The sequence below is a fragment of the Apis florea genome, unplaced genomic scaffold (assembly GCF_048593485.1).
Source record: "Apis florea isolate Af1SG1 unplaced genomic scaffold, ASM4859348v1 contig_2350_pilon, whole genome shotgun sequence".
Taxonomy (NCBI): Eukaryota; Metazoa; Arthropoda; class Insecta; order Hymenoptera; family Apidae; genus Apis; species Apis florea.
In genome coordinates, this window is record NW_028256565.1 from 434,845 (window position 1) to 461,034 (window position 26,190).

General features: G+C 24.8%; 6 protein-coding genes and 2 long non-coding RNA genes across 16 annotated transcripts; 2 read left to right on the top strand and 6 right to left on the bottom strand.

Moving 5' to 3' along the window:
- Positions 1-819: 819 nt before the first annotated feature.
- Positions 820-4,738, bottom strand: LOC147658055 (uncharacterized). Its single transcript, XR_015290956.1, has 3 exons — positions 4,596-4,738; positions 3,548-4,506; positions 820-3,473 (listed from the first exon to the last, which is right to left on the bottom strand). It is a non-coding gene; the product is annotated as an uncharacterized LOC147658055 (long non-coding RNA).
- Positions 4,739-6,918: 2,180 nt separating this feature from the next.
- LOC100863147 (uncharacterized) lies at positions 6,919-9,195 on the bottom strand. The gene is made up of 4 exons (XR_015291202.1): positions 9,166-9,195; positions 8,206-8,358; positions 7,262-7,378; positions 6,919-7,144 (listed from the first exon to the last, which is right to left on the bottom strand). It is a non-coding gene; the product is annotated as an uncharacterized LOC100863147 (long non-coding RNA).
- LOC105736369 (uncharacterized) lies at positions 7,455-8,144 on the bottom strand. The gene has a single exon (XM_012490714.2). The coding sequence runs from the start codon at positions 8,006-8,008 to the stop codon at positions 7,604-7,606; it is 405 nt and encodes a 134-aa protein (XP_012346168.1). The 5' UTR covers positions 8,009-8,144; the 3' UTR covers positions 7,455-7,603.
- A 677-nt stretch (positions 9,196-9,872) lies between the features above and the next one.
- On the top strand, positions 9,873-18,440 carry LOC105736332 (transient receptor potential channel pyrexia). 4 transcript variants are annotated; one of them, XM_086904204.1, is made up of 7 exons: positions 14,328-15,175; positions 15,234-15,529; positions 15,609-15,791; positions 15,848-16,133; positions 16,203-16,286; positions 16,365-16,580; positions 16,662-18,440. In XM_086904204.1, exons 1-7 carry the CDS (start codon positions 15,071-15,073, stop codon positions 18,213-18,215), a joined length of 2,724 nt encoding a protein of 907 aa, XP_086760330.1. In that variant the 5' UTR covers positions 14,328-15,070; the 3' UTR covers positions 18,216-18,440. The 4 variants fall into 4 exon arrangements, with proteins under 4 accessions (XP_086760331.1, XP_086760330.1, XP_012345878.2 ...); XM_086904205.1 differs by lacking the exon at positions 14,328-15,175 and adding an exon at positions 9,873-10,013 and having other exon boundaries at positions 15,231-15,529; positions 16,203-16,580; XM_012490424.3 differs by having other exon boundaries at positions 15,231-15,529; positions 16,203-16,580.
- Positions 10,286-12,722, bottom strand: Adck1 (aarF domain containing kinase 1). 2 transcript variants are annotated; one of them, XM_086904210.1, is made up of 3 exons: positions 12,434-12,722; positions 12,146-12,309; positions 10,286-12,067 (listed from the first exon to the last, which is right to left on the bottom strand). In XM_086904210.1, the coding sequence occupies exon 3, from the start codon at positions 12,011-12,013 to the stop codon at positions 10,445-10,447; it is 1,569 nt and encodes a 522-aa protein (XP_086760336.1). In that variant the 5' UTR covers positions 12,014-12,067; positions 12,146-12,309; positions 12,434-12,722; the 3' UTR covers positions 10,286-10,444. The 2 variants fall into 2 exon arrangements, with proteins under 2 accessions (XP_086760336.1, XP_086760337.1); XM_086904211.1 differs by having other exon boundaries at positions 12,166-12,309; positions 12,434-12,714.
- On the bottom strand, positions 12,838-19,511 carry Coq6 (ubiquinone biosynthesis protein COQ6, mitochondrial). Of its 2 annotated transcripts, XM_031918218.2 has the most exons (8): positions 18,885-19,511; positions 18,617-18,807; positions 18,262-18,501; positions 14,030-14,137; positions 13,901-13,963; positions 13,478-13,788; positions 13,067-13,349; positions 12,838-12,983 (listed from the first exon to the last, which is right to left on the bottom strand). In XM_031918218.2, exons 1-8 carry the CDS (start codon positions 19,075-19,077, stop codon positions 12,942-12,944), a joined length of 1,431 nt encoding a protein of 476 aa, XP_031774078.2. In that variant the 5' UTR covers positions 19,078-19,511; the 3' UTR covers positions 12,838-12,941. The 2 variants fall into 2 exon arrangements, with proteins under 2 accessions (XP_031774078.2, XP_086760341.1); XM_086904215.1 differs by lacking the exon at positions 12,838-12,983 and having other exon boundaries at positions 13,007-13,349.
- On the top strand, positions 19,375-23,429 carry LOC100863263 (uncharacterized). Of its 4 annotated transcripts, none has more exons than XM_086904208.1 (10): positions 19,375-20,019; positions 20,304-20,860; positions 20,936-21,133; positions 21,233-21,397; positions 21,502-21,723; positions 21,811-21,917; positions 21,996-22,074; positions 22,180-22,302; positions 22,433-22,577; positions 22,682-23,429. In XM_086904208.1, the coding sequence occupies exons 2-10, from the start codon at positions 20,307-20,309 to the stop codon at positions 23,105-23,107; spliced, it is 2,019 nt and encodes a 672-aa protein (XP_086760334.1). In that variant the 5' UTR covers positions 19,375-20,019; positions 20,304-20,306; the 3' UTR covers positions 23,108-23,429. The 4 variants fall into 4 exon arrangements, with proteins under 4 accessions (XP_086760334.1, XP_086760335.1, XP_012345882.3 ...); XM_086904209.1 differs by having other exon boundaries at positions 20,939-21,133; XM_012490428.3 differs by having other exon boundaries at positions 21,811-22,074.
- Positions 23,419-26,149, bottom strand: LOC100863377 (melanization protease 1). The gene is made up of 6 exons (XM_086904217.1): positions 26,017-26,149; positions 25,778-25,959; positions 24,989-25,164; positions 24,622-24,907; positions 24,259-24,530; positions 23,419-24,180 (listed from the first exon to the last, which is right to left on the bottom strand). The coding sequence occupies exons 2-6, from the start codon at positions 25,830-25,832 to the stop codon at positions 23,830-23,832; spliced, it is 1,140 nt and encodes a 379-aa protein (XP_086760343.1). The 5' UTR covers positions 25,833-25,959; positions 26,017-26,149; the 3' UTR covers positions 23,419-23,829.
- Positions 26,150-26,190: the final 41 nt, after the last annotated feature.

Below are 26,190 nucleotides of genomic sequence, written 5' to 3' on the forward strand. Positions count from 1 at the left end.
TTTAAGATAATTCTCAATTTAATTTTATCTTATCTTTTTTTTAAAGAGATATTTTTAATACTCAAGAAATAATATTAAATGCGACATATTAATTAGCTGTAAGTTTCAAATTTCAACATTTTATCTGATCATTAATTTGTTAAAACAAATTTGTTAATTTATTATTTTACATTTAACTGAATTTTATTTTTCTGTTTAAAATTGATTGACAATTTTATTATAATGTGGAATTATATTAAAGAAATTATTTTTAAAATCTAGAAAAATTTTTCATCAAATTTCAATTAAATTAAATATAATTCTTGCCATATATATATATATATATATATATATATATATATACTGCTTTAAATTATAGAAAATATAAAATTCTGATTTTTTGCGCGATAAATATTTCAGAATATATAGTCCATTAAACATCTATTTTATCTGATTGAATATTACTATTAGTATTATTTAAAATTATTTTAATTCAATTTATTATTATCATCGAAATATAATTTCCTATAATGTAATATCAATGATTTATTTAATATTTTTATTATCAGTTATTTCACATATGAAATCTAATAATAAAAAATTTTTTATAATATTAATAAATTTTTATTTTTAAATTTTATAACAATTCAACTTATATAGTTTTCAATTTACAATATGTATATATTTATATTTTTACTTTCATTTTAAATCTTAACATTTTAAATTTTGCCGATAGCTAAAAATTATGGACTAACAATTGCCAAACAATTCTTTTCTGAATTAAACTATATAAAAATAAAATCTTAATATTTAGGAATATACAAAATTTAAATATAAATATAATGCTTAACATTTTATTATTTTACTTGTATAGAGACTTGCACGATACAACACATACAATATTGACTCGTTAAAAGATAAAAATTTATCAATAACATTTTTTGAAAATTAAATATATGCTTGTCTTATTCATTATATCTTATTCGTGATATTTTTATTAAGTAAAAATTGAAAAAAATAAAATTTTCATATTTTTTATTTTTATAAGTATAGAACAAAATTGCCAAGATTTTATTAATAAAAATTAGAAAAGATACATATTCGAATGATTGATGATCGAAGAAAAAGAAATCTATTTCTTATTAGAATTTTTATTTCCATTTCATTCATATTTAGTTTCCTAATTTCGTTGGATATATTAGCACAGTGCATGAATCTGTTAATACTGTAATATTATATATATGTGAATACATAAATTAGAAATATGCAGATTCTTCCTTTAGAAAAATTCATTAAGTAACACACTTCTATTAATTATTCTATTTTTGATAATAAGTTTCAACTATCACAATTTGATATTTGTTTCTAATTCTAATTTCAATAATTTTTTATATCTTCAAAAATGTATCTCGCTAACATTTGAATTTCACCAAAGTCCATTTTTAATATTCCTTTTGAATCCCATAATGTTCCCGCAATGACAGTAATTTTTTTTTGGATTATACAAAATTCATTGATGACTTTCTTTGAATCCTAACTCGCGTTGATAGCTTTCCTTCAATCCTGTAAAATCCATATTAATAATCTACATGAAATTTCATTAAATCCTACACATTGATAATCTTCTTTAAATCCCCCGAAGTTCCGCATTGATAGTCTTCTTTGAATCCCACAAAGTCTCGCGTTGATAGTCTTCTTGGAATCCCACGAAGTCCCGCGTTGATAGTCTTCTTTGAATCCCACGAAGTTCCACGTTGATAGTCTTCTTGGAATCCCACAAAATCCTGCATTGATAGTCTTCTTTGAATCCTACGAAGTCCCGCGTTGATAGTCTTCTTTGAATCCCACGAAGTCCCGCGTTGATAGTCTTCTTTGAATCCCACGAAGTCCCGCGTTGATAATCTTCTTTAAATCCCACGAAGTCCCGCGTTGATAGTCTTCTTTGAATCCCACGAAGTCCCGCGTTGATAGTCTTCTTTGAATCCTACGAAGTTCCGCGTTGATAGTCTTCTTTGAATCCCACGAAGTCCCGCGTTGATAGTCTTCTTTGAATCCCACGAAGTCCCGCGTTGATAGTCTTCTTTGAATCCCACGAAGTCCCGCGTTGATAATCTTCTTTGAATCCCACAAAGTCCCGCGTTGATAGTCTTCTTTGAATCCCACGAAGTCTCACGTTGATAGTCTTCTTTGAATCCCACGAAGTCTCACGTTGATAGTCTTCTTTGAATCCCACGAAGTCTCACGTTGATAGTCTTCTTTTAATCCCACTAAGTCCTGCGTTGATAATTTCTTCTGAATCCCATGATAAGTCCCAATTGATAATCTCTTTTGAATCCTACAAAAACCCACATTGAGTCTTCTCTAAATCCTATAAAGATCCACATTAACAAAGTCTTTTTTAAATTCTACAAAAATCCACATTTTTAGTTTTTTTTGAATCCCATATAGTTTCACATTGATTCTTATTTGTATTTTACAAAATCTTATTGAAATTCCCTCGAAGTTTTCCATTAATATTTTTTAAATTTATTTAATTGGTAGCATCTTCTATTATTAAACTTTTAATCTATTCACAGTTTGCAAAAAACTATCTTTTGCTTACATAGACAAGACGAAATACTCCTACATCTTTTATTCATCGACGTATATTATATAATCTTATTTATAGATGTGTGTTACTTTCGACCAATATTTCGTATTTCATATCGTGTTTATGAATGTGTAGATATCATAATCAGCCAATTAAATTGGCTACATTTTTTTCACAAGAATTCTTAGTAATGTAGTAGATACATCATGAAATCCCACGTTGATTTTCTTCTAAATTTTATGATATAACATGTAGTGAATACAATTTAAATTTTTCAAATATCAATATATAAATTATTTTTGATTCTATAAAATCTTTTTTGATTTTCATTAAATTCTACATTATTAATTTTAGATATAATTTTTTCAATTTCACTTTTATTTTAGTTTTTCTTCAGATTTTAAATTGGTAGAATCTTTAAATTTTAAATATTTTTTTTCTAAATTCCAAATTTTGTGTTAATATTTCTATACATAAAAATTCATTATGAAAATTTTTGTTAATGTTTCAGATTTTAAACTATTCTTCTTATATATTTTTTTCACAATATATCATATTTTTTCAGATTTTTATTATATTTTAGCTTAATTTTTCTTCTATGAAGTTTCTACGAGAATTGTAATCTTTTAATTATATCCAAATTGAAATTTATATTTTAATACTGATTTAATACTAAATAGGCTATCATTTAAAAAATATAATCATTTTTAACAATTTGAATTATGCCAGATATTATAGATTACTATTTCTATTATTCTATTCATTTTATATTTATTATTTTCATTTTATATTATCATTTATTATCACAAAGAAAATTACTTCAAGTTTTTTTTTCATATAAACATTTATATTTTTTGAAATATATTTTCAAATATATTCTTAAAATATACACTCATCATTAAATCTGAAATGAAAAAATTTATTACTGTACTTAATTATGTACTTAATTAAAAATGTATTTTGTTAAACAATTCTTACTTTTTAATGAAAAATTAAATCCTATTTTAATTTTGCATCATATTTTTTTATATTCAAAATCTTCAATTGTTGTATGTATGAGTAAATAAAGTTACTTGAGTTAATTTCACATCAACTTTAAAATTATTTCTCCATAAAAAAATAGAACAAATTTCCTTTCTAATTACGAGATTTAGAAAGTTATTAATTTAAAAATCTTGTTTAATTCCAATTATCCAATTGGATCCATTGAACATAACCAGCATACTATCCCATAAAACAGTTTAAGTTGTAACATAATTTATCTTGATTTAAATTTTTCTTGAATAGATATATTCGATTTCTATAATATTCGATAATTATCTTCAAAAAGTAAAATCGAAGATGAAAACTCATGTTTATCACTTTAGATAAACTAGTTTTGATATAGAGGTTACTTTCAATGACATATTTTAAATGCATTTTTAAAATATTTGATTGAATTTTTTGAACATTTAATTTATCTGAATTGAGACATATTGTATTACTTTCTCGTTATTTCAAATAAGTTTATTTTCAACCAAGCTTAGTCAAGTCTCAACTAAGATGATGTAACCTCTCTTCCATTTAGAAAATTTTTTCTGTACACAAATTTTCTGAAATATATCTACAGATTCTATGAAGTTAGTAATTTAATCCTTCATCTTTTTTTTCAAATAAAAAAATTCAATAAAAATTTATTCTAACTTATATATTATCATATTTAAATAAAATATTGGAAACTTATCTTTATAAATTTATCAAAAATGTTATCAATCTCTTGAATATAAAAATTGATATTTATATCGTTTTAGTATATCCAACATCGTTTTCTAAATATAATAAAAATTACATTCATACAATACATACATGTTCAGATGTATTTCATGGCATGATTTTTCTCCATAGAATAGGAAACTTATTATAAAATTCATATAACAATATGAATTGTCTTCAATTTCCTGAAGCAAAAATCACAGACATCCAAAACAGCCAATATAGGTACATTTAAATAACAATAATTTGATCATTTTTATGAATATAACACTACCATGCTTAACATGCTTTAACCGATTTTATATTTAAATTATTTGATATATATACTAATCCGCCCTTTTTCTCATTGTGAAAAAATAAAACCATTAGCACCTTTCTTATATTCCTTTGTCTCCTCTTTTTCCTAGATCTACGTCCTACATGTCTTGACAAATTATAGAAATATCAAAATCAGATGTAATTTCAAGATACATTTATTAAAATTAAATGTATATCACTTTTTATAGATCTAAAATATTTAAACTTAAAATAGTAAACAATTATATATATTACAAATCCTCGTTTTATTCTTCTTCTTTTGGCAGAAATCTGTTCCACTGTCAATTGAATTTCTTCAGCAACTGAATGAAATATATTGCATCATGCTTATCTATTATAATTGTGAATAGTTTAAATTATTGAAATTGTAGAATTATTTCCTGGTATAAAATATATGATATATATCTTCATTATTATAAAAATGTCATCAAAATATGTAGCATCCATTATGATGAAAGAAATACAATATTAAATCTGCAGCTTATAGTATAAGTTCTATTTCTCGAAGTTCTCAACAATATTTAATGTTTATTAGAAATCATTTATCATATTAAATTGTTACCTTCAACCAAAACATACCTTTTCTATTTTAAAAATCGGATTTATTTACCTTTCTTTGATCAATATTTTTTGTCAAAAGTGCAGTTATATAGATAGATATGTAGATTGTGATATTTATCAAGATTAAAAGTTATTCATATTTATCCAATTAGGAGTTACCAGAATATATTTTAAGTGCACCTTTATGTACCTCGTCGATTAAAAGGATTCTCTCTATCCAAGCTTAGCTGAAACATAATAACTCCCTCCCTCCCCTACAACTCGGAACTAAATCATTCTAATCAACATACCACTTTGCAATATGAATCCAACATGTTCCAGGAATAGAAATAATTGCTTGTAGTTGTTTAGTTGTACACCATGACTACGAAATTGGTTATTCCTGCAGTACAAAACAAACACCCGAACCACAATATTTCAAGAAAAAATATTTAAAACAATAATTATAAAAGCATGATACTTCACATTGCATTTGCAACCATATAGAAGAAATTAAATTCCTTTAAACAAACTTCAAATCAAACCTGTAACTTGCTTAATTATAATTGTATAAGTAAGCAATTTCCAATAACGTCCGAGAACTGAATTATTGATGATGTATTTCCTTGGAATTTAAAAACATTAAACATAATTTTGTTTTTTAAAAACATCAAAATATGAAAATATTATCTATATGTTATACTTAAAAATTTAATTTAGAAATATCTGCATGTCATCCTTGTATCACTGTTTTCCTACTATCATTAAAAAATTTTTTCAGAATATTCCCAATGTAGTTTCTCGTATCAATTGAACTGTAATATATATAAATCAGTCTCTTTACTTCCATAACCCTGTTGCATATCACTTATCAGGAATCATTTTTTTTTTATTTGTTAATCTAATGATACATGAAGTTCTTCTTGCTCTAGCACCCAACGAGTAAGTGAAGTAATATTAAAATCTGTGAAAAGTAAGTATCTAGTAATGATTCCTAAATATTTAATATAGTACTAGTAAAAATTTATAGCAATTTCCTATTCAAATTGAGTTTTTTATACTTCATATGCATGCCTATTATTGAAATTAGTTATGCTACTTGCAGTAACTCGCCTTACTGGATCATCTAAATTCAACAAAGATGTGTTTAATTTACTCCATACCTTGAAACTTTTATACATTTTAATTCAAATGGAACAATATATACGTTAAGTGTCCAGCTTGATCAACTTTGAAGGATTAATAATAGCCAGGGAAACCCATATAGAATTCAGTTGCATAAACATTGGAAAAATTTTTTCTGGACCTGAGAAAATATATTTGCACAGGTAACGAACAGAAGGGATTAGCTCACCAAAATAGAACTTGCTCGAAGTTGCTGCAGTATGTCACAGTAAGCCTATGTATATCACGCATCACATTGATTTTTGAATTAGTTGATGCTCGGATGTTCAAGATACGGAAGCGCGAATGAGACGTTTATGTACGACTTGATCGTGGTGCGCAAATTTCTAAAAACAAAGACTTTGCCCCTTTGTTTATCCCATACCAATCCTCTCCATTCCTTATCTCATATATAGACAGGCCAAATAGTGTCGCCGATGACGACCAACAGCCTGGACACACGTGCGGGACACTCTTGCGTTCGACAGAATTTTATGTAGTATGCTGGACTGAAAAGGATTTTTGGCATTAATATGGCGATTTAAAAATCATAGGAAAATTATTAACATTTTCAATTTTTATTATTCTTTTTTATTTTTTTCCGCTGCTGCTTTGCTGTATCACAATATTTACAAAACTGTTAATTAACATTTATAAATAAGTACAAAATCTACATATAAAATTATTTTTTGATCATTAAATAAATATTTAAAACGCTATTAAATCTACATGTTAAACTGTACTATACAAATTTTCTTTAAGCTATATAAGTACATATTTTTTTATGTAACCGCCATACTTCTGAAAAAAAAAAATATCGAATCAAACGCTCTTCGAACATGTTTGACGAACTCGATTGGTATATTATTACAAAAAATTGCAAATAGAAATGCATTGGTTCCGATACAGTTTACAAACCAAACCAATGAAAGGTGTAGAGACTAGAACATGGGGTCCCCAATTCTGCGGTACGCCCAGCATCGCTGCAAACAGCAAGTTCCTCCGCCCGTCCCAATGCCATCTCAAACGGTGAGACTGCAAGTAAAAAATATCCAGATATACCACCAGGATAGTAATGTGACTTCTATTCCCACAGCACCGATGCGATACGGTACTGCATTATGGTTCGAGTTTCCATTTAGTTGTTGTTAAATGTCAACGTTTTGTTGGACAAAACACTGCTAAAAATCTTCTTTTTAAACTGGATTCGACGCTGACGCAGGTTTTTCAGACCTGATCACTCATACTTCATTTATTCCTTCATCGTTGAAGTGGTACTTTAATTTCCCCCAATTTAGACATGAAATTGTCTAAACTACTTAATTCAGGACATAAAGGACCTTGCCAGGGGTTATTTTCTTGGTACGACTTCGAATTTTTAATATCTCCATCATTGTAGAATTCACAATTTGAATAATCCGCATCCTTCAAAAATTGCTTTTTAAATTGTTGCCATTTTGAAATTCTAGATAATTGTTTGCTGCGCAATTCATGTTCAGCTTTGAAAAGAGCATATGTAAGCACTGCTTCGATCCTTAAATCGCGTTTGCGATTTCGACGACACATTAGTTTCTTACAGCGAACTCTACTAATCCAATTAGCCAATTGTTCCGTATGGCTTGGTTTATCGATGTCGATTTCTCGAGGTCTCGAAGTAGCCACCATGACTTCGTAATTTTCTTAGTTGATTTTTATAAGTCCAAATGTCCTTCTTTCCAACGTTGGCGTCGTAATATCAATCGAAACTAACTTTCTTGAGAAATAGGTTAGCACGAAGATTGATTGAAGAATTTTCACGTTCTTTTAGAACTTTTTTTTAAACTTTTTCACCTAATTATTGAATAAGTAAGAAGTACACCAACCTGTATCTGGCTCGTGTTTCTTGTAGAACAATGGAAGAAAGTTGCACAACTACACACAAGACTATAAATCACCGAGCAAGATACAGCCTTCTCCGTTCGAAAATGACTCAGGAAATGCCTTCGTGCGCGTTTGATGGCGGCTTTATATACCCCCTAGCTTGCCGTTATGTAGTGTTCTTACGCGTGATCAATAGAAAATAGTTCCTTGTAAAATTTTATATTAGCGTTATTCTTTTAAAAATTTTAAAAAATAATTATATGCATTTAAATTGTAAATATGTATATAATACTCTTTATAAAAAATTTTATATATATTTTGCTCATTATCTCAAAATTTTTTGTTTTTAGAAAATAATATCTGGCGTATGAATGAGTTGTATGGTCAATTTCTCACCAATCACGTGTCGTTTCGTATAACGTCATATACGTTTCCTTTGCAGATCTTTTCCAATGTTGCCAAATCTTTTCACATTACTTCGATCAATGTTTTTTAATATTTTTATATATTTTCTGTAATTTTAAGTTTATATATTATATAAAAAATATATTATTATGTTACAAAAAACAAAAATTTAAAATATTATTTATGAATTTAGAATGCAATAAATATAATTCATATCAAATAAATTTTAACAATATTAAATCAATCTCATATTTAATTCAGTACTTGTAAAAAATAATATAAATATATAAATTTATGAAGTTTGTTAAATAATATTATTATTGTAAATAATAATAATAAATTATGTATTTTAAATATTTTGTACAAATATTTTAAAAATCTAATATCACATTCAATACACAAATAAATATGAACTTTTAATAAATATTTATTTTTTCAAAATACTATTAAAAATACTTTTAAAAAATTTTAATAATAAAAATAATTTTATATTAATTTAAAAATATTTAATATTCTAGAAATTAAAACGTGGCAACGTCGTCAAGAATAACTGTTACGCCCAATAAATGTATCAAAATGCTTTCCATTCTGCGTCTTATTTTATAATATCGAATTAAAAAAATTGCTTTTATGAAATCTATAACTTTAAAATTTTATGAAAAATTTAATCAAAAAAATTTATTGATTAAAAAAAGTAATTCTTTTTCATATTTTATATTAATTATTTATATTGTTAAAATAAAAAAAGTAAAATATAATTTTTAAAAATAAGAATATATTAATTTTTTTTTTTTAATTTTTCTTTAAATTCCATATGCTATTAATAATTATTTCATTTAGTTTTTTGTTAATTAGTATAATATAATGAATACTTATAAAAATACATTTTTCTTCATATTTTCGTGAGTCATAAACTATTCTTGAATCATGAGCATTGAATGACGCACGTATTTTTATTTTTGCAACATGTCATCATATACGGTAAAATACGTGTTATATATATATATATATATATATACACATAGATATCTTAAATATAAATATAATTTTCTAAAATTTTTGTTAATATATAAGTAAGTATATCTATATATGTTATATGCATACACACACAACACACACACACACAGATAAATGTGTGTAGTATATTATCTAAGCTTGGATTATATTTATATCGTACGTATTAAATATAATACAAATGTATACTTATTTATTTAATTTATTTAAATTAAATAATACTTATTAAAGATATATAAATATTATTAAACAAATTCATAATTTATGATTAATATTTATTGTCATATATTTTTATTGAACATAACAAAGCATCAGTTATAAGTTTTTCTTTAATTATTGAATACAAGTATATACATATAATAAAAAAAATTAAAGTTTTTATATATTGTAGGTAAGTAATAAATAATAAGAATAAAATAAAGATAATTAATATAAAAAATATATATATATATATATAAGATATATACATATTTATAACATCTATTATTCTTAAACTGATATAACCTTGATTATCATTAGGTGATCAAAGTATAGCACAATAATTTAGCATAATTATTGAAATATACTTTGATATATGTATTAAAATGTATATATATTTAATATAAATATATTATTGTTTTTGTTAGGCAAAAATTATGTATTTGAAATAGAAAAGTAAATAAAAAATTTTTACTCGTATATTTTATATAGGAACACTTACATATTTTTTTAAATTAATTGTTTAAATTAATAAAATTATAATATATTTTAAGATATTATATTATTTAATCAATTTCATATTTGATTTAAATAAATTTATATTTTTCCTAGAAACATGTATTATTAAAAAGTATAAAATTCATTCTTTAAAAATGAGTTAACAGAATTTTGTATATTAAAATTTAATGCCCCTAAGTATATATAATATAATGATATTTTAAAGAGTGCCCATTGTTTAGATAGAGAAATTTTCCATTTTTCCCATACATTTGTACAAGATTTTAGTTTTTCTCCATATACAGAATGTATACAACATTTTGACATTTCTAACATTCCTGACATTCTTGATCCTGTATTGAGCGAATATTCAATGCAACGCATAAGATCATTTGTTTTAAGAATTAACAACATTTGTCTGTTTACTTTGTCTAATACATTGCTAATTTGTGGTAATAAATTTGGTATTTCTCTTTGAAATTCCTCTTTTTCTTGTATATCATATTTAGTTTTTTGGACACCAGCCATAATTGTATTCCAAGATCTTCCTGATACCATACAAGCTAGTAATCCATACAAATCTGTAACACCTAAATTAGCACAATGTGTTTGCATTGCAGTTTTATTGCCATCAAATATTGCCAACCAAAGTTTAGAATATTCCCATCGAAATTCATTTGAAAGATTTGCATACAATCCATGATCTAAAAGTATGATTTCTGCTTCATTATTTTTCTTTCTAACTAAGACATTACCAGGATGTGGATCTGAATGTACGAATCCCACTATAAATATCATATGACTATAAAGCCGGCCTAATTTACTACTAACTTCATATGGATTTAAATTACTATTTTGAATATATTTTAAGTCATTAACTTGACCTCCTTTTACAAATTCCATTGTTAGAACTCGTGGTGATGAAATTTCCCAATGTATTTTTGGTATTTTTAACCAATGATAATGGGAAAATATATTTTGAATTTTTTCTGCATTTTTTCCTTCTTGAGTGAAATCCAGCTCTCGAGGAATATTCTTTTTAGTTTCATCAACAAGCCAATCAAATTTAAAATCAGGAAAAACTAATGATGTCAATTTTACTAAAGTTGACATAGTTTTTATATCTACATAAGAATTTGTTTTAACTGATCGATGTTGAATTTTAACAGCAACAATACCACCATTTTTTAATACAGCTTTATGAACTTGTGCTAAACTGGCAGTACCTAAAGGTTCAGGATCGATACTTTCAAATATTTCATATGGATCTTTCTTGAAATCTTCTTTAATAACAGTAAGTATATCTTTAAATGATGATTGTGGTGCTGAACTATGTAATACTCTCATTGTATTAACATATTCTTGTGGCAGTAAATAATCTAGTGCACCAATATGTTGACCTACTTTTATATAAACACCTTTGTTAGCACAACAAAGTTCTAAGAGTTTTTGTGCTCCATATTTATGTACTTTTGATTTTAAATCAATATATTCTTGAGTATTTGGATTTAAATTAGTTCCATATAATTCATTTTTATAATATCTTCCAATTATAAAAACAGTAACTACAGCACGTCCTAGTCGTACAATACCTATAGATCCCAAATCATATTCATTTGCTCTTAAAGATGCTAATGTGCCCAATCCAAGTATTCCAAGAGCAGCTCTTTTTAATAATTTTTTGGATACAAACATTATCAATTAAAAGTAAAGTAACAAAATTTTTGTTTAATTTTATATATTTTGGATCTGAAATTAAATAATAATTTTAAATAAATAAAATTTTTTCATTTTAATATAATAATCATATAAATAAGTATTTATAACCTTTATAAGTATTAAATTACTTTGCTGTATAGTCGAAATTTTTTTTTCCTTAGTAATATCTCCTTACCACATAAATGAAATAAAGTATAAAAAATTACGTAATTCACTTATGTCTTTCTAAGTTACAAATTGTTCATAAATTTCGGAGATCGTAATAACCTAAACTATGTGCATATAAAAGATGTGACAAAATTTATGTATTAAAAAATGATATTTGAAAATATTTCAATTTTTAAATTTTTTTTTTAAAAATATCCGATTAATTTTATTTAGTATTTGTTTAGTTACTTGTTTTTTATGGAAAGGTAACATGATAACCTGTTTGCGTTTCAAAACTGTTAACCTTCGCTCACGTGGAATAATCAATTTGCATTGATCATCGTTTTTCTTTACATATCGATGTTATTATTTCAGATATCGATGAAGTTACATTTCGATAAATCTTATAAATCATTAGGTTTACTCTTTTGTTATAATTTTTTATAATAAAAATTAAATAAATATTGGATATTATCAATAATACAAATTTATCACTATGATTAACAACGAAAAATATTCAAATATTTTGTACATATATATATATGTATATACGCATACACACATTATATATATATAATACATACACACATATATGCATTTTCTTTTTTTGATAGATAAGACTAATGTAATAATTTTTTAATATAAATAACATATTAAATTATATTTCTACTTTTATTTATATGTTATACATTATTGCATTACAAAATATATAATTATATATTATACTAATAAATATTTATATTAAGTATTAACATCATCAAGTTTCTATTTGTCCAGATGCATGTTCTATTAAGGCTTTCTAAAGCAAACGATAAAATTTTATTAATTAGCATAAAATAAAATATAATACTTTATTTTATTATTTTTAAAAAAATATTTCACCTTTATCACTGGGATAGCATTTGTCAATTGTAATCCCAAACTTCGAACTAGGACAATAGGAGCTGCTGTTCCATTATATAATCGATGCAATGCATCAATAGCAAACATTATTGGAACATTATATCGTTGTCTTAATGTTTCATATTTTCTCAAATACATTATGTTTCCTATTGGAACTCCACTTATAACTGCTTCTGCAAGAAGTTGAACTAATACTGTTATATCTCCAAAGCCTAAATTTACACCTTGACCAGCTAATGGATGAACTCTGTGTGCTGCATCTCTGAAATATTTTATATATAAAATTATCTGTTACATCAAAAAAATAAAAACAATTATATAATATAAATATATTAATAATATGATATTTTATTCAAATGTTTTTTAAAATTCATGTTTTTTTTTATTTACCCCACTAAAACAGTTCCTGTTTGAACATAAGATACAGAATGACCGAATTGTAAAGGAAAAGCTGCACGAGATCCTTCGGAAATAGCTGATACTGATGGTTGTAATTGTCTCACTACACCAGTTTGTAGAGAAAAACCTTCAAGTAATTGCTGAAGTGCTTTCATACCACTTTCAACTATACCATCTTTTGGATAAACTTTCCATAAAGCATTGTTTATATTGTCAACAAATTCTTCTTCAGAAACTTTTAAAAGTCTTTTTGCTTCATCTATTGGCAATGACCATACAAGAGAACTAAGTTCATTTGTTAACTATAATCATATATCATAGAATTAAATAAATTAGTGATGTATTTATAATTAATATTATTAGAATATTAATTATAATTAATATTAGCTAGTTTATAACAACAAAGAATATTACTGGAAGTAATGCTATTGGTCCACTTGGTAGAAATCTTTGCCATGCAACAATATTTTCACAAGGCTGAAATAAAAATATAATCTATATAATGCTGATATAGCATAATATTTTTAATGATTGATGATTTACCTCTGATAATTTAAGAGTAGCAACTATACCCATTTGATTATAATTCCATTTCACATATTGTGTATCCATTGTTCTACGTACCAATGAATTTACACCATCTGCTCCTATCTGAAATTCCAAAAAGTATAACTTTTAATACTATTTTTTGATTCAAATAAAATTTATAAAATATAAAAAATAATTTAATTAATTTATAATATCAAAAAAATAATAATAAAGAAAATGTAAGTATATTATGTTAAAGGAAGGGGAACTATAAAGAAGGAGAAAGACTAATAACATATCTAGAAATAACTTCAGTTCTGTTTCACATTTCAGTGGAAATCTTGAATCTTGTTCTAAAGTGCTTTATATTTTTTGTAGAATTTATTATCTTCATAAAAATCAAAATATTTTTGTATACATTTATTTATTTGTACAAACGTATTTGTTTGTTTCTACAAATAGTGTAGAAATATTTTATATTTTATATAATACACATATAATAATTATATTTAAAATATCAAAATAAAAAACAATAATTTATGAAAAAAGTTTAAAAAATTATAAATAAATTATTTTTTAAATCTTAATATTCATTCTATGTATATATTAATATGAAAAGAAATAATGTATACATATAATTTTTTTCTATAAAAGTTATCAATTATATATAGAAATATATATAATATTCTTTAAATAAAATATTTAAGTACAAAATTAAATAAATTTTATTTTATTTTTTATATTTATAAAAAGAAAAAAAAAATTTTTAAATCTAGAATTTTCTTTTTTCTTGTGTGTGTATATATATAGAAGTAGTCAGAGCTAAATATATATCTATTTTATAAACATCAAGATCTGATTTGAACCATATTGATAATTGAAAATGTAGTTTTTAAATATTTTAAATTAAAAATAATATATATTATATAATTTGTGAATAATTAGTTGCAATTTTTTTATATTTAATAAAATAAAACAAAATAAATTAATTATTTTATTAAATTATTAATTATTAATCTTATATTAAATTATTAAATAAGAAAAAATCAAGATAGCATGTCGATTTTAAAAAAGAAACCACTTCTAAATAGATTTCTGAGTAATCATAATTCTCAAGAAGAATCAAATGTTATATCATCACCTTCTATTGCTAATTATACAGTAAGTGAATGATAAACAAATTTAAATATTATTTGTTAATTATCAATAATTTTAGAAGAATTGTGAAGATATTTGGATGAATGATATGGAAAAAAGCAGTATAAGTTCTGAGTATAGTTCTGAACCTATCATATGTGATATAAAAGAAAGACAAATAATAAATCAACAACCATGGAATATAGAGGAAATTATTTTGGCCCTATCTAATCTTCCAGCAGGAAAGCAAGCACTTTCTGTTATTTCTACTCTTCATGGAGATAGTTTGAATAAAGCTTTAGATGAATATCTGAACATTGATTATAGAAATATCACAGAAGATATTCACAAATCTACCATATCTTTATTTGTAAATAGGTAAAATAATTATTTATTCATAATTATAGAAATTATATTAAATATAATTCAATTTTCATATGTATTGTATTTAATATAGACGCATACAAAATAATTTATTAGATATTGAAAATGAAGCAGCTATAAATACAACTGTTCCAGAACTTTTTTTAAGATGGCCAAGCACTTGTCTTTTAGTTTCTTGTTACTTAGGTCATATAGATGTAGTCAAAGCTTTATTGACTAAAAATGCAAAAGTTTCAGCTAGAGATAGTGATGGCAGGTATGATAGATAATAAAAAAATTTAATTCTAAACTAACAATTCATTAATTTTATAGGACACCATTACATTTGGCTGCATGTACAGCTTCATTAATAATTTTAGAAAAATTATTACAACATGGAGCAAATCCATGTGAATGGGATTTTAGTAAAAAATATACACCTTTACATTGTGCTGCAGCTACTGGAGATCTTGCTTGTGTTAAATGTTTAATAAAATCAGGAGCAGATGTAAATGCTGGAATGTATGGAAAAAGTCCTCTTTATTATGCTGTTTTAAGTAATGCAGTAGATTGTGTCAAAGCTTTATTAGAAGCAGGTGCCTCTCCTAATAATCCACAGGTTTATATTTATAAATATTATAATATTTTTAATTATTATATTTTTCATTTCAATTTGGTAATTAAATAGGTTTATACAGAAACACCGTTGCATGTAGCAGCTGGTTTAGGTTCTATTGCATGCACAAAATTATTATTAAATTATGGAGCAGATGTAAGAGTTCAATTTGGTTCTATGAGATCTACTCCATTACATTTAGCAGCTGAAGAAGGTAATGTTGAGTGTACAAAGTTGTTATTAGATGCTGGTGCAACATATGAAGCAAAAAATGCAAGAGGACAAACACCAATGCACTTAGCAGTTTTATCTCAATCCATGGAAACTTTAGAAGTACTTATAAATATTGGTGCTAATGTTAATATTGAAGATAATGATGATCGTACTCCATTACATGCTGCAGTTGCAAAAACTACTAGAGGAATAGATTTAGTGAAAATGTTACTTCAGGTTTATTTATTTTTAAAAAAATGACAAAATTATTTTATGTGTATGTTATATGTAAATTTATAAATCTTTTTATTTTAACAGGCTGGTGCTTTAATCAATAAAGCAGACAAATTTGGTTACACACCTTTACACATTGCAGCATTAAATGAAAGTTCATCAATAGTAATAATGTTATTATCAAAAGGAGCAGATGTTACTGCTAGAACAAAAGGTGGTATCTCTGCATTAAGTTTTATTGTACGTAGAACACCAGATGTATTGCCTCGATTTATTTCTCGCTTAGATCAAGCAATTTCTTTGCATGATCATGAATTAGGTGATGTTGATTGTGAATTGAAATTAGATTTTAGACCATTGGTATCAGGTGGTAGAGGAGAAACTGATTTGATGCTGTGTCTTGTGGAAGTTGGACAAAGACATGTATTGAAACATCCTTTGTGTGAAAGCTTTCTTTATTTAAAATGGTTAAGAATCCGTAAATTTTTTTTATTAAATTTAATATTTCATTCTATATTTGTTGCTTTTCTTACTGCTTATATAGCAATTACATATTTGAGTAATATTGAAAATACTGAAAAATTTAGAAAACTATTTTTTTGGTTAGTATTAATATTTACTGTAACATTAGCTAGTAAAGAATTTTTTCAAATGGTTCATGGTATATACAGTTATATTAAAAGATGGGAAAATTGGCTTCAATGGAGTGTTGTATTACTATCAAGTATTGTATTAATTATTCCAATACATGAGTGGCAATATCATGTAGCTGCTTTGGATGTTTTATTAATTTGGATAGAATTAATGACAGTGATTGGAAGATTTCCAATTTTTGGCCTTTATATACAAATGTTTACTCAAGTATCAATTAATTTTTTTAAATTTTTAGGTGCTTACATATGTCTTATAATAGGATTTTCCCTAGGCTTCAGTGTATTACATAAAAATTATGATTCATTTAATAATCCATTAATTGCTCTATTAAAAACTATTGTAATGATGTCTGGAGAATTGGAATTTGAGGACATATTTTTTAGTTCAAAATCACCAATTTTATATTCTGGCACTGCACACTTAATGTTCTTAAGTTTTGTCATTTTAGTAACAGTAATTTTAGCAAATTTGATGATGGGTCTTGCAGTATCAGATATACAAGAATTGAGAAGATGTGCTGGATTAGATAGATTAGTACGTAGAGCAGAATTAGTAGCACATTTGGAACACATGCTATTTTCTAAATTGTTAGATTATGCACCAAATGCAATAATGAAAGCATGCAGACAGGGTGCACTTTTGTTACATCCACCACATTATTGTACAATTCATATCCGTCCTAATGATCCACGAGAAAAACGTTTACCGCAGGAATTAATGAAAGCTATCTATCGTTTAGTAATTGAAAAAAAAAATCGAAATATGAAAAAAAAGATGCCTATATACAATATATATAATATAGAAATGGATACTCCTAAATTAAATCGACTTTATAGTACAACTTCTAGTGACAATAATCAACAACAATTAAATGAAATAATAGATGAATTACAAAGATGTTTTTACAATATTAGTACACATTTGGATAAGTTAATTAGTAAAGTTGAAAGCATTGTTAAAGATTGTAATAATTCTAGTACATAGTAAATAATATTTGAAATATTCATTTATTATTATATTTTTTACTTACTAATAGTTTACTTTTATATTTCGTTCCATCTTGTAATTGTATTACTGCATTTTCTTCTTGTGTTTTAGGTAATTTGATATTTTCAACTTTAGAATTATAAATTATATTTACATTTTCTTTGTCTGTCAATTGTTTATTTACAGCATGTAATAATAAATCATTTTCAACTATGTAAGCAATTTCTTCAGTCAAATAATCTTCATTAAATACGATCATAGCATCAGAACATGCATCCCAAACCTACTATAAATTTCATATTTAATTGTAATTATATTATTACAAAAAATATAATAAATTAAATATCATTAAAATATATCTTTCAAAATATCTATTATTATTTTCATTATTTTAATACCTGCATTTTTCGTACTGTAGAATAACGTATTGCTTCAATATGTTGCCAAGCTCCTATACTTGAAAGTAAACAACGTGTTTGTTTATTTAAAGCAACTACACGATTAGAATATTTTTCTTGTGATTTATATTCATGTTGTTTATTACTTTCTAATAAAAGAATCTTCTTACATTCAAGTTTTCTATTATTTGCTACAAAATATAAAAAGATATATATAAATTAAAATATAATTTACATATAATTTTTAAATAAAAAAAAAAAAATTAACCTATTGCACATGCCAATGTAGATCCAACCATACCACCTCCAGTTATAATAATATCATAATTTTCATTATTTTGTGTAGAGATAGAAAAAGGCTTTGCTGTAAGCATTGATCCATTAGAAATAATATATTTACATCTTTTTAAAGTTAATGCTAATACATCACAATATGTCATTGCTTTTCCAAAAAGCGCCATTTTTGTTTTCTATTATATTCAATATAATTTATACTTAAACGTTTATATACACTCATGATATACAAATTGAAATTATTTTAAAAAGAATTATATTAAAATTATGCTAAATATAATGGACGATGCCTCTTTTAATCTTAATAATACAAAATTAATTTATTTATTCAAGTAATTTAATTAAATTATTTAAAGTTTTTTTTATTTAAAAGTTTGATTTTAAAATTGCTATTATGCGATTTAATAGCGAAAATACAGGATTATTTCTGATGATTAATAAATACGATTTACAATCTATGAAAAATAGTAGATGTCAAAATACTTTGCAAACTAAGAATTCCTTATCGGTCGTTTGCTTTTCATCTAAATTATATTTCACGATTATTTAATAATCTTTGGATTAATTTTATAACGTTCTATGGAAACACATCTAAAAGTTTAAGTTTTTTTATAATTATAGTAATATATTTATTATAGTAATAAATTTATTTATTTTTATTTTATTAATTTATTAAAATTAATTCATTTAATATCTGCAATCAAATTTACATGAAAAACAATTTTTTTTAATATTATAAAATATTTTAAATGTATACATTTAAATATATTTAAATAAATTCATTGAAATCGAATTATAAATAAAATAAATTATTTAAATATTTTTTAGTTTATATATTTGTATTTCTAATTTTACTATTTCTTAATTATTATAAAAAATTTACATTAATATTTTATTCACCATGGTGACGAATATAGCGAGGTTATATTGATCTCTAAAAGATGTTTATTTCTAGTTATTAAGATAGTGTAAAATAGAGAATCAAATTTAAATTTCAAAAAATGTATATACGACAAATTTCATATAATAAAAATAAATTAATTATTTTTTATTTCTAATTTTTATATCTATCTGTTAATATACTATAAATTTCATCGTAAAATTTATAGGTGAGTATTGATACTCGTTTATACGAATAATATAATAATTTAAGTGTTTTGTAAAAAAATATTTTAACTATTTTATCTTATAACATATTATAATCTATTGATATATTTTATTTAAATATTGGTGTAAAATACGAGTATTTTTCTTTGATTTAATTATAATTATTATTAAATTTAAATTATTATAAACTTGAAATATTTTTTATACAAAATGCTAAAAAAAAAAAATATAAAATTTTTAGATTTTCATTGAAAAAATATAATAATAAAAATTTATTTACTAATAGGCAATGACAGAACATAAAGGTACATCTTTTTACAATTCTTGTGTGAAAGTTCCTATAAATCCTTGTAATAGGCAACCGACTCCTTCTTATGAACGTCTTGAATCTAAAAAGAATAAAGAAGATAATGGTCTTTATAATAAATATAGCATGAATTTTATAAAAAATGATCATTTTGTTACTGAATGTAAGATATCAAATTCTACAGAAGATATGGATATTTTTTTAGAATTTCTGGATAGTATACCAGATTATGGTCAAGTTTATCATTTATCAAATGAGCAGTTTAAACAAAAAGTAGATTATTTAAAAAGGAAACAAAAATTATTATTAAAAAATTTACAAAATTCTCTGGTCGATCATGAAAATATAAATGAATCTAAATTTTCAGTATCTAATCAAAAATTAAAGTTCAAAAATAAAAATGATATTAATGATTTAACATTGAATGGTAAAAAGTGTTATTTAGAAGAATCTTCTAGTCCCAGTCCATTACTTTTTCTTTCTAGTAAACTTAATGAAAATGAAATCTCAGAAGATCAGGATTTCTTAACAAATAGGTATATATGATTAGGTAGAAGTGAATTTCTTTTATCTAATTATGGCTGCAATTGTGTTACCATTTTTAAATGTAGTAGAAGAGATAAGGAAAATGGAACTGAATGTAAGGAGAAAATATATTTGAATAATAAAAATTGGAATACGTACAATAAGATAAATACCAATGATAATATTGAAAGTGATATAGACAATGCAGAAACAAGGAGCTTACCAGCCAATATTGCAAAAGAATGGCATCCTACTGTACCTAAGCCATTTAATTTTACTTTAAGGTAATAAATTATATTTTTTTTATTTTTTTTATTATTTTTAAACAAATTAATTGATTTATTTATATTAGATATAAAATAATAATATATTACATATTTTAGGGAGGAAGCAGAAAAGCATATGAAACATATTAAAATGGAGGAACAAAAATGTAAAAATGTGAGAAATAATAAAAAGAATTTATGTAGAAAACGACGTGTAAGATCAATTCCACTTACGTCAAAAATTCCACTTTATGATAAATTATTGGCTGAGAAAGAAGAACGGTTTGCTTTTATATATCTTATGTTTATATTTTTCACATTTTAATTTTTATTTGCATTGATATATAATAATAAATTCACAGTTATTATAAATATTTATCTTTTAGAAGTCGTATAATTCGTGAAGAAAGTGCCTTAAATTTAATGTCTCAAGTACGTCCTTTTAAACTCGAATGCGATCGTCGAGCTTGGAGGTTTTTAGCAAGATCCAGCCCAGAAATTCGTAGTAAAAATGTTAATGTGAGTACAAAATTTAAAGCTAAACCAGTACCAAAAAATCTTTTTAGTACAGAAATATATGATCGTATGCTTGAAGATGAATATGGCAGGTAAATAAATATAATAACTTATAAATTTATTATTTTTTAATTTTAATTTATTATTGAATCGACTGTATAGTGCATTACAATTTTCAGACAATTACAGAAACGATTAAGAGCTGCGCAATTAATGAAATCATCATCTTTACCTCCGTCGATGGCGAGACGAGAACGAATCAAATCTGCGTGCACACGTTTACAAAGTACATTTAAAGATTTTAACAAAAATATTGAAAATAAAAATGTTTCGCAAATGTCAAATAATAATTCAATGCCATTAGAAAGATGTAAATCTATGATGCCACTTTTGCCTATACGAGGAAATAATTTAGCAGCAATTTTAAGATGTCAAGTATCACGGTATTATAAGATTATAAAAAATTTCAATAAACATTTATTTTTAAAATTCGTATTGTAATGAAAGAAAATTACAATCTTTTATTTATAAAATATTTATGTTTACAGAGAAAAATTAGAACGTGAAATAAGGGAAAAAATGGAAGAGAGGCGGCGAGAACAAGCTGTAAAAATTAGACAATCTTTGATTGGACGTAATCCAGTATGGCGCGCTTTGAGATCCGCAGTGAGGTGCGATTTTTAAAAAATTAGATCGTACTTGCAAAATTTTTTCAATAGTATGTTATATAATAATAAAAAAATAAAAAGTATTAATATTGTAACGACTATATATATTTATATATAAATTTTCAATTCTAAGGCACGAACACGAAAGAGATCTTAATATTCGAACTTTGCTTCGTCGTGATGAAGCGCGTGAACAAGCGGAACGTCATCGATTACAAATGGAAATGATGTTGGATCGTGTAACACAAATACCAACTCTTTTCGAACGTCATTCTCAGGTGAATAAAATTGATTTCTTTGAAACTATAAGATAAATAAAACAATAAAGATCAATAACAATAAATACAAATGATTGTTTATATAATAATAATCTTTTTTATAGAATTATCAATCATTGACTCAGACACAACAGAATGTTAATAATTCAAAAATATCACAACAAAGAAAAAAGAAGAAAGAATTGAGTACTATGAATTCATATATAAATTACGAAAATATTTCTAAATCAGATTCTGAATCTCTAACTAATTCTTCGGATAGTCCCTTATCAAATCAATCTTTAAATTCATCAAATACATCTATATCACAAATTTCTGAAAAATCGATAAGTAAATCTCAAACTTTACTTTCAAAAAAGAAAGCTAATCGCAGCCAGTTAAAAGTTTCAATAAAGGAGACTGCAGAGCTTATCGAAGATCAAAATGAAAGCAAAAAATTGTGCAATAATGAATATTTAATTTCTAATGATGATGATAAAAATACATTGCATAATGAACACAATACAGAGATAATTACTGATGTTCATTAAATAATTATTTGATTAATATTTACTTAATCACAATTCATTGTAAAGAGATAACGAAAAGATATCCAAAGAACTTTAAATTAATAATATGAATAGTTTTTAATTTATATATATTTAATATAAATTATATAATTTATATATATGTATGTATTCAAATAAACATATAATTTATAGTATTTTATTTTAACGTTGTTAACAAAATTAAAATCATATAAATTATACAACGTAATTAAGTAATTAATATATCTATAAATCATATATGATCATAATGTAATATTTATAGTAGCAAACGATTTATAAATAAAAAGCTTTAATATTAACAATATTAAATTAATTTTATTTGTTGAAATATCTTTAAAATATCTTACATCCTTATTTCTTAATAAATTCTTAATTCTAAAAATCTATTATTAATTAATAATTTAATTAAATAAAAATGGTATATTAATTGGGATATATTCAAATTTTCGAAAACACAAGACTGGGATATTCATATTTCGTGATAACAATGATAGTTAATAGTCAAAAATAATTGAAAATGATCGACTTTTTTCATTTTTCATTTTAGGAACTTTAATTATAAATAAATATTTGGATAATTTTTGTTTCAGATATCTTATTTGAAATAACAATTAATAATTAACACTAATTAAAAAAATAATATATTAACAATATTAACAATAATTACAAAATAATTAAAAAATTAAATTAACAGTATGCTTTTTTTATGCGCTAATAGTATTTAAAATCCAATCCATGTAATATACAAGATTAGTATAAACTGCAGGTACTCCTTCTAGACCGCACTTAGTGGGTCCAAAACTAACAAGTCCGTATTGAATGTATTTTAGATTATTATTATACATTCCTGGGGCTTGAAGTGGTCCACCGCTATCTCCCGAACAAGAATCCATACCATTTTTACCACCCGCGCATATTTGTTTATACCAAATTTGCGTTTTCCTTTCATTATATACCTGTGCACATTTCTCTGTATTTACTAGTGACAAATGAACTTGTAACAACTCTTGACTACGTAATCCAAGTTCAGTTGTACCCCAACCTGTTACTGTTACCTAAACATGAAAATCAACTGATTCTATGACGAAAATAAATAACTCGAGAATACGTCCATATTTGATTATTGTATTTACTTTTTTTTGAGATAAGATGGCGGCTGATCCGATTGGCATGCAAATCGGTCGAACATTTTGCGGTCTAAAATCAGCGTCGTTGTTCAATCGTACCAGAGCAATGTCATTCTGTAATTTCCCTCGTGAAAATTCTGGATGAAAATGAGTCTTCTCTATACCGAAATCTTGATATTTTTCAGCGCAAACAACTTCAAATTCATCCGCTTCTTTCTCGCAATCGCGTTCAGTTCTAAAATCGTGCTCTCCTAATCGAACTCCTATTAATCTAAGCTCTAAAATATTCATGATCAACGTGAATATCACACATTATATTATGGATCGAAGAAATTTAAATAAATCGATTCATGTCATAGTCACACTTACCAGATGGTAACGATGTAACGCAGTGAGCAGCAGTGAGTACGTATCGTTTATTAATTAACGATCCCCCGCATCGAAATTCCGGAATTAAATTTCCTGTGTCGTAAAAGAGTAACGCCATCCATGGATAGTCAAATATACCGGTTTTATTACCACCGAAAATTTTTTGCTCCGTTATTGGGCCGCATATATCATGATTCAATAATGATAAATTCGGATGATTTGTGACATTCGGAGGTTTGGAAATTACAGACGAGTTTGATTCATCTATTTCGATCATTACTGGATTCTAAGTTAGTTATATTCTGTTGTTATATATTTCCTTTTATCTGACTAAAGTTGAATGTAATAATTATAAAAAAATGTTTACCTGTGTTTCACAACATACTTTTGAATAATTACCATTGAATCCACAATGAAAGCTGATTAAATAATTAATAGATTCCACCGATATTGGTCTTTTTTTAAGAATTTTTACCAGTGGTTCACATTCACGTATATCGATGCAAACACCGATTTTTTTCTGTGGTGTGGTACATCTATCTTCTATAAAAAGAATCTTTTGTTTACGGAAGTAGATTATTCGAATTATCTCGAACTAATAATAAGTTCGAAGTAGATCTCTTATTGATACTACGAAAGGAGAAATGTCACGTATCGTTAGTATTCAGTATTGAAGTGTCTCTCGTAAGCCCATTCAATTATTGTATAAAATGCTGATCATAATCAAGAATGAAATAATAATATATAACGTACTGCGTATATTAGAAAATTGATATCCATAAATTGAACAAAATTTTTTTTTTCTAATAGTGCTACATTTTCTGCAGTAACTTTGTTTATTGATATTATTTTTTTACTTGACAAAAAGGAAAAATAACAATTTTCTTAGTGATAAATTTGTATTGTTCGGATAATGTGACATGATTCTATTGTATTAAATTTGTTATTTCTACGCTTATATATATGACAAATAGCAAAAGATACTAATAAAAATAGGACAATGAATAGGAACGGTATTAAGGAATAAGAAGATGACATTGAATTATTCGTAGATAGAAAATTCAATGTCTAATATTAATCGTCAATTTTTATCCGATAATAATTAATAATCGAACGAAGAAAATTATTGTTATATTATTAATGAAATTTTACTTACGTGCACCGACTCCGTATAAAATCACAAACATGATTAAACATAAACGATTAATCATATCGATTTCCAAGTTGTTGCTTTTTTTTCTCTCTCTTAAAATAATTTTGAAAGATGATATCGTATTCTTCGTTCTTTTTTAACGATATTCACAAATTTACAAATTTTTTTTTAATTAACTTCTTTTGCTGGAAGAAAGATTATGATAACTCGAATAACAAGATTTATAATTTTATAATTTATACTTTTTTTTTAAATTAACAATGAAACAGTCAAACTGGTTTTGCAAAATTGTTTACTTGTCACTTTCGTGGAGCACGAAGAGACTCGTGTGAGAGTCTTCGCTCAACTGACCGCTATCATGTACCGAGCGAGTCTGCTAACCTTCACTTGGAAAAAGAAGTTGAGAGAGAAGGGGT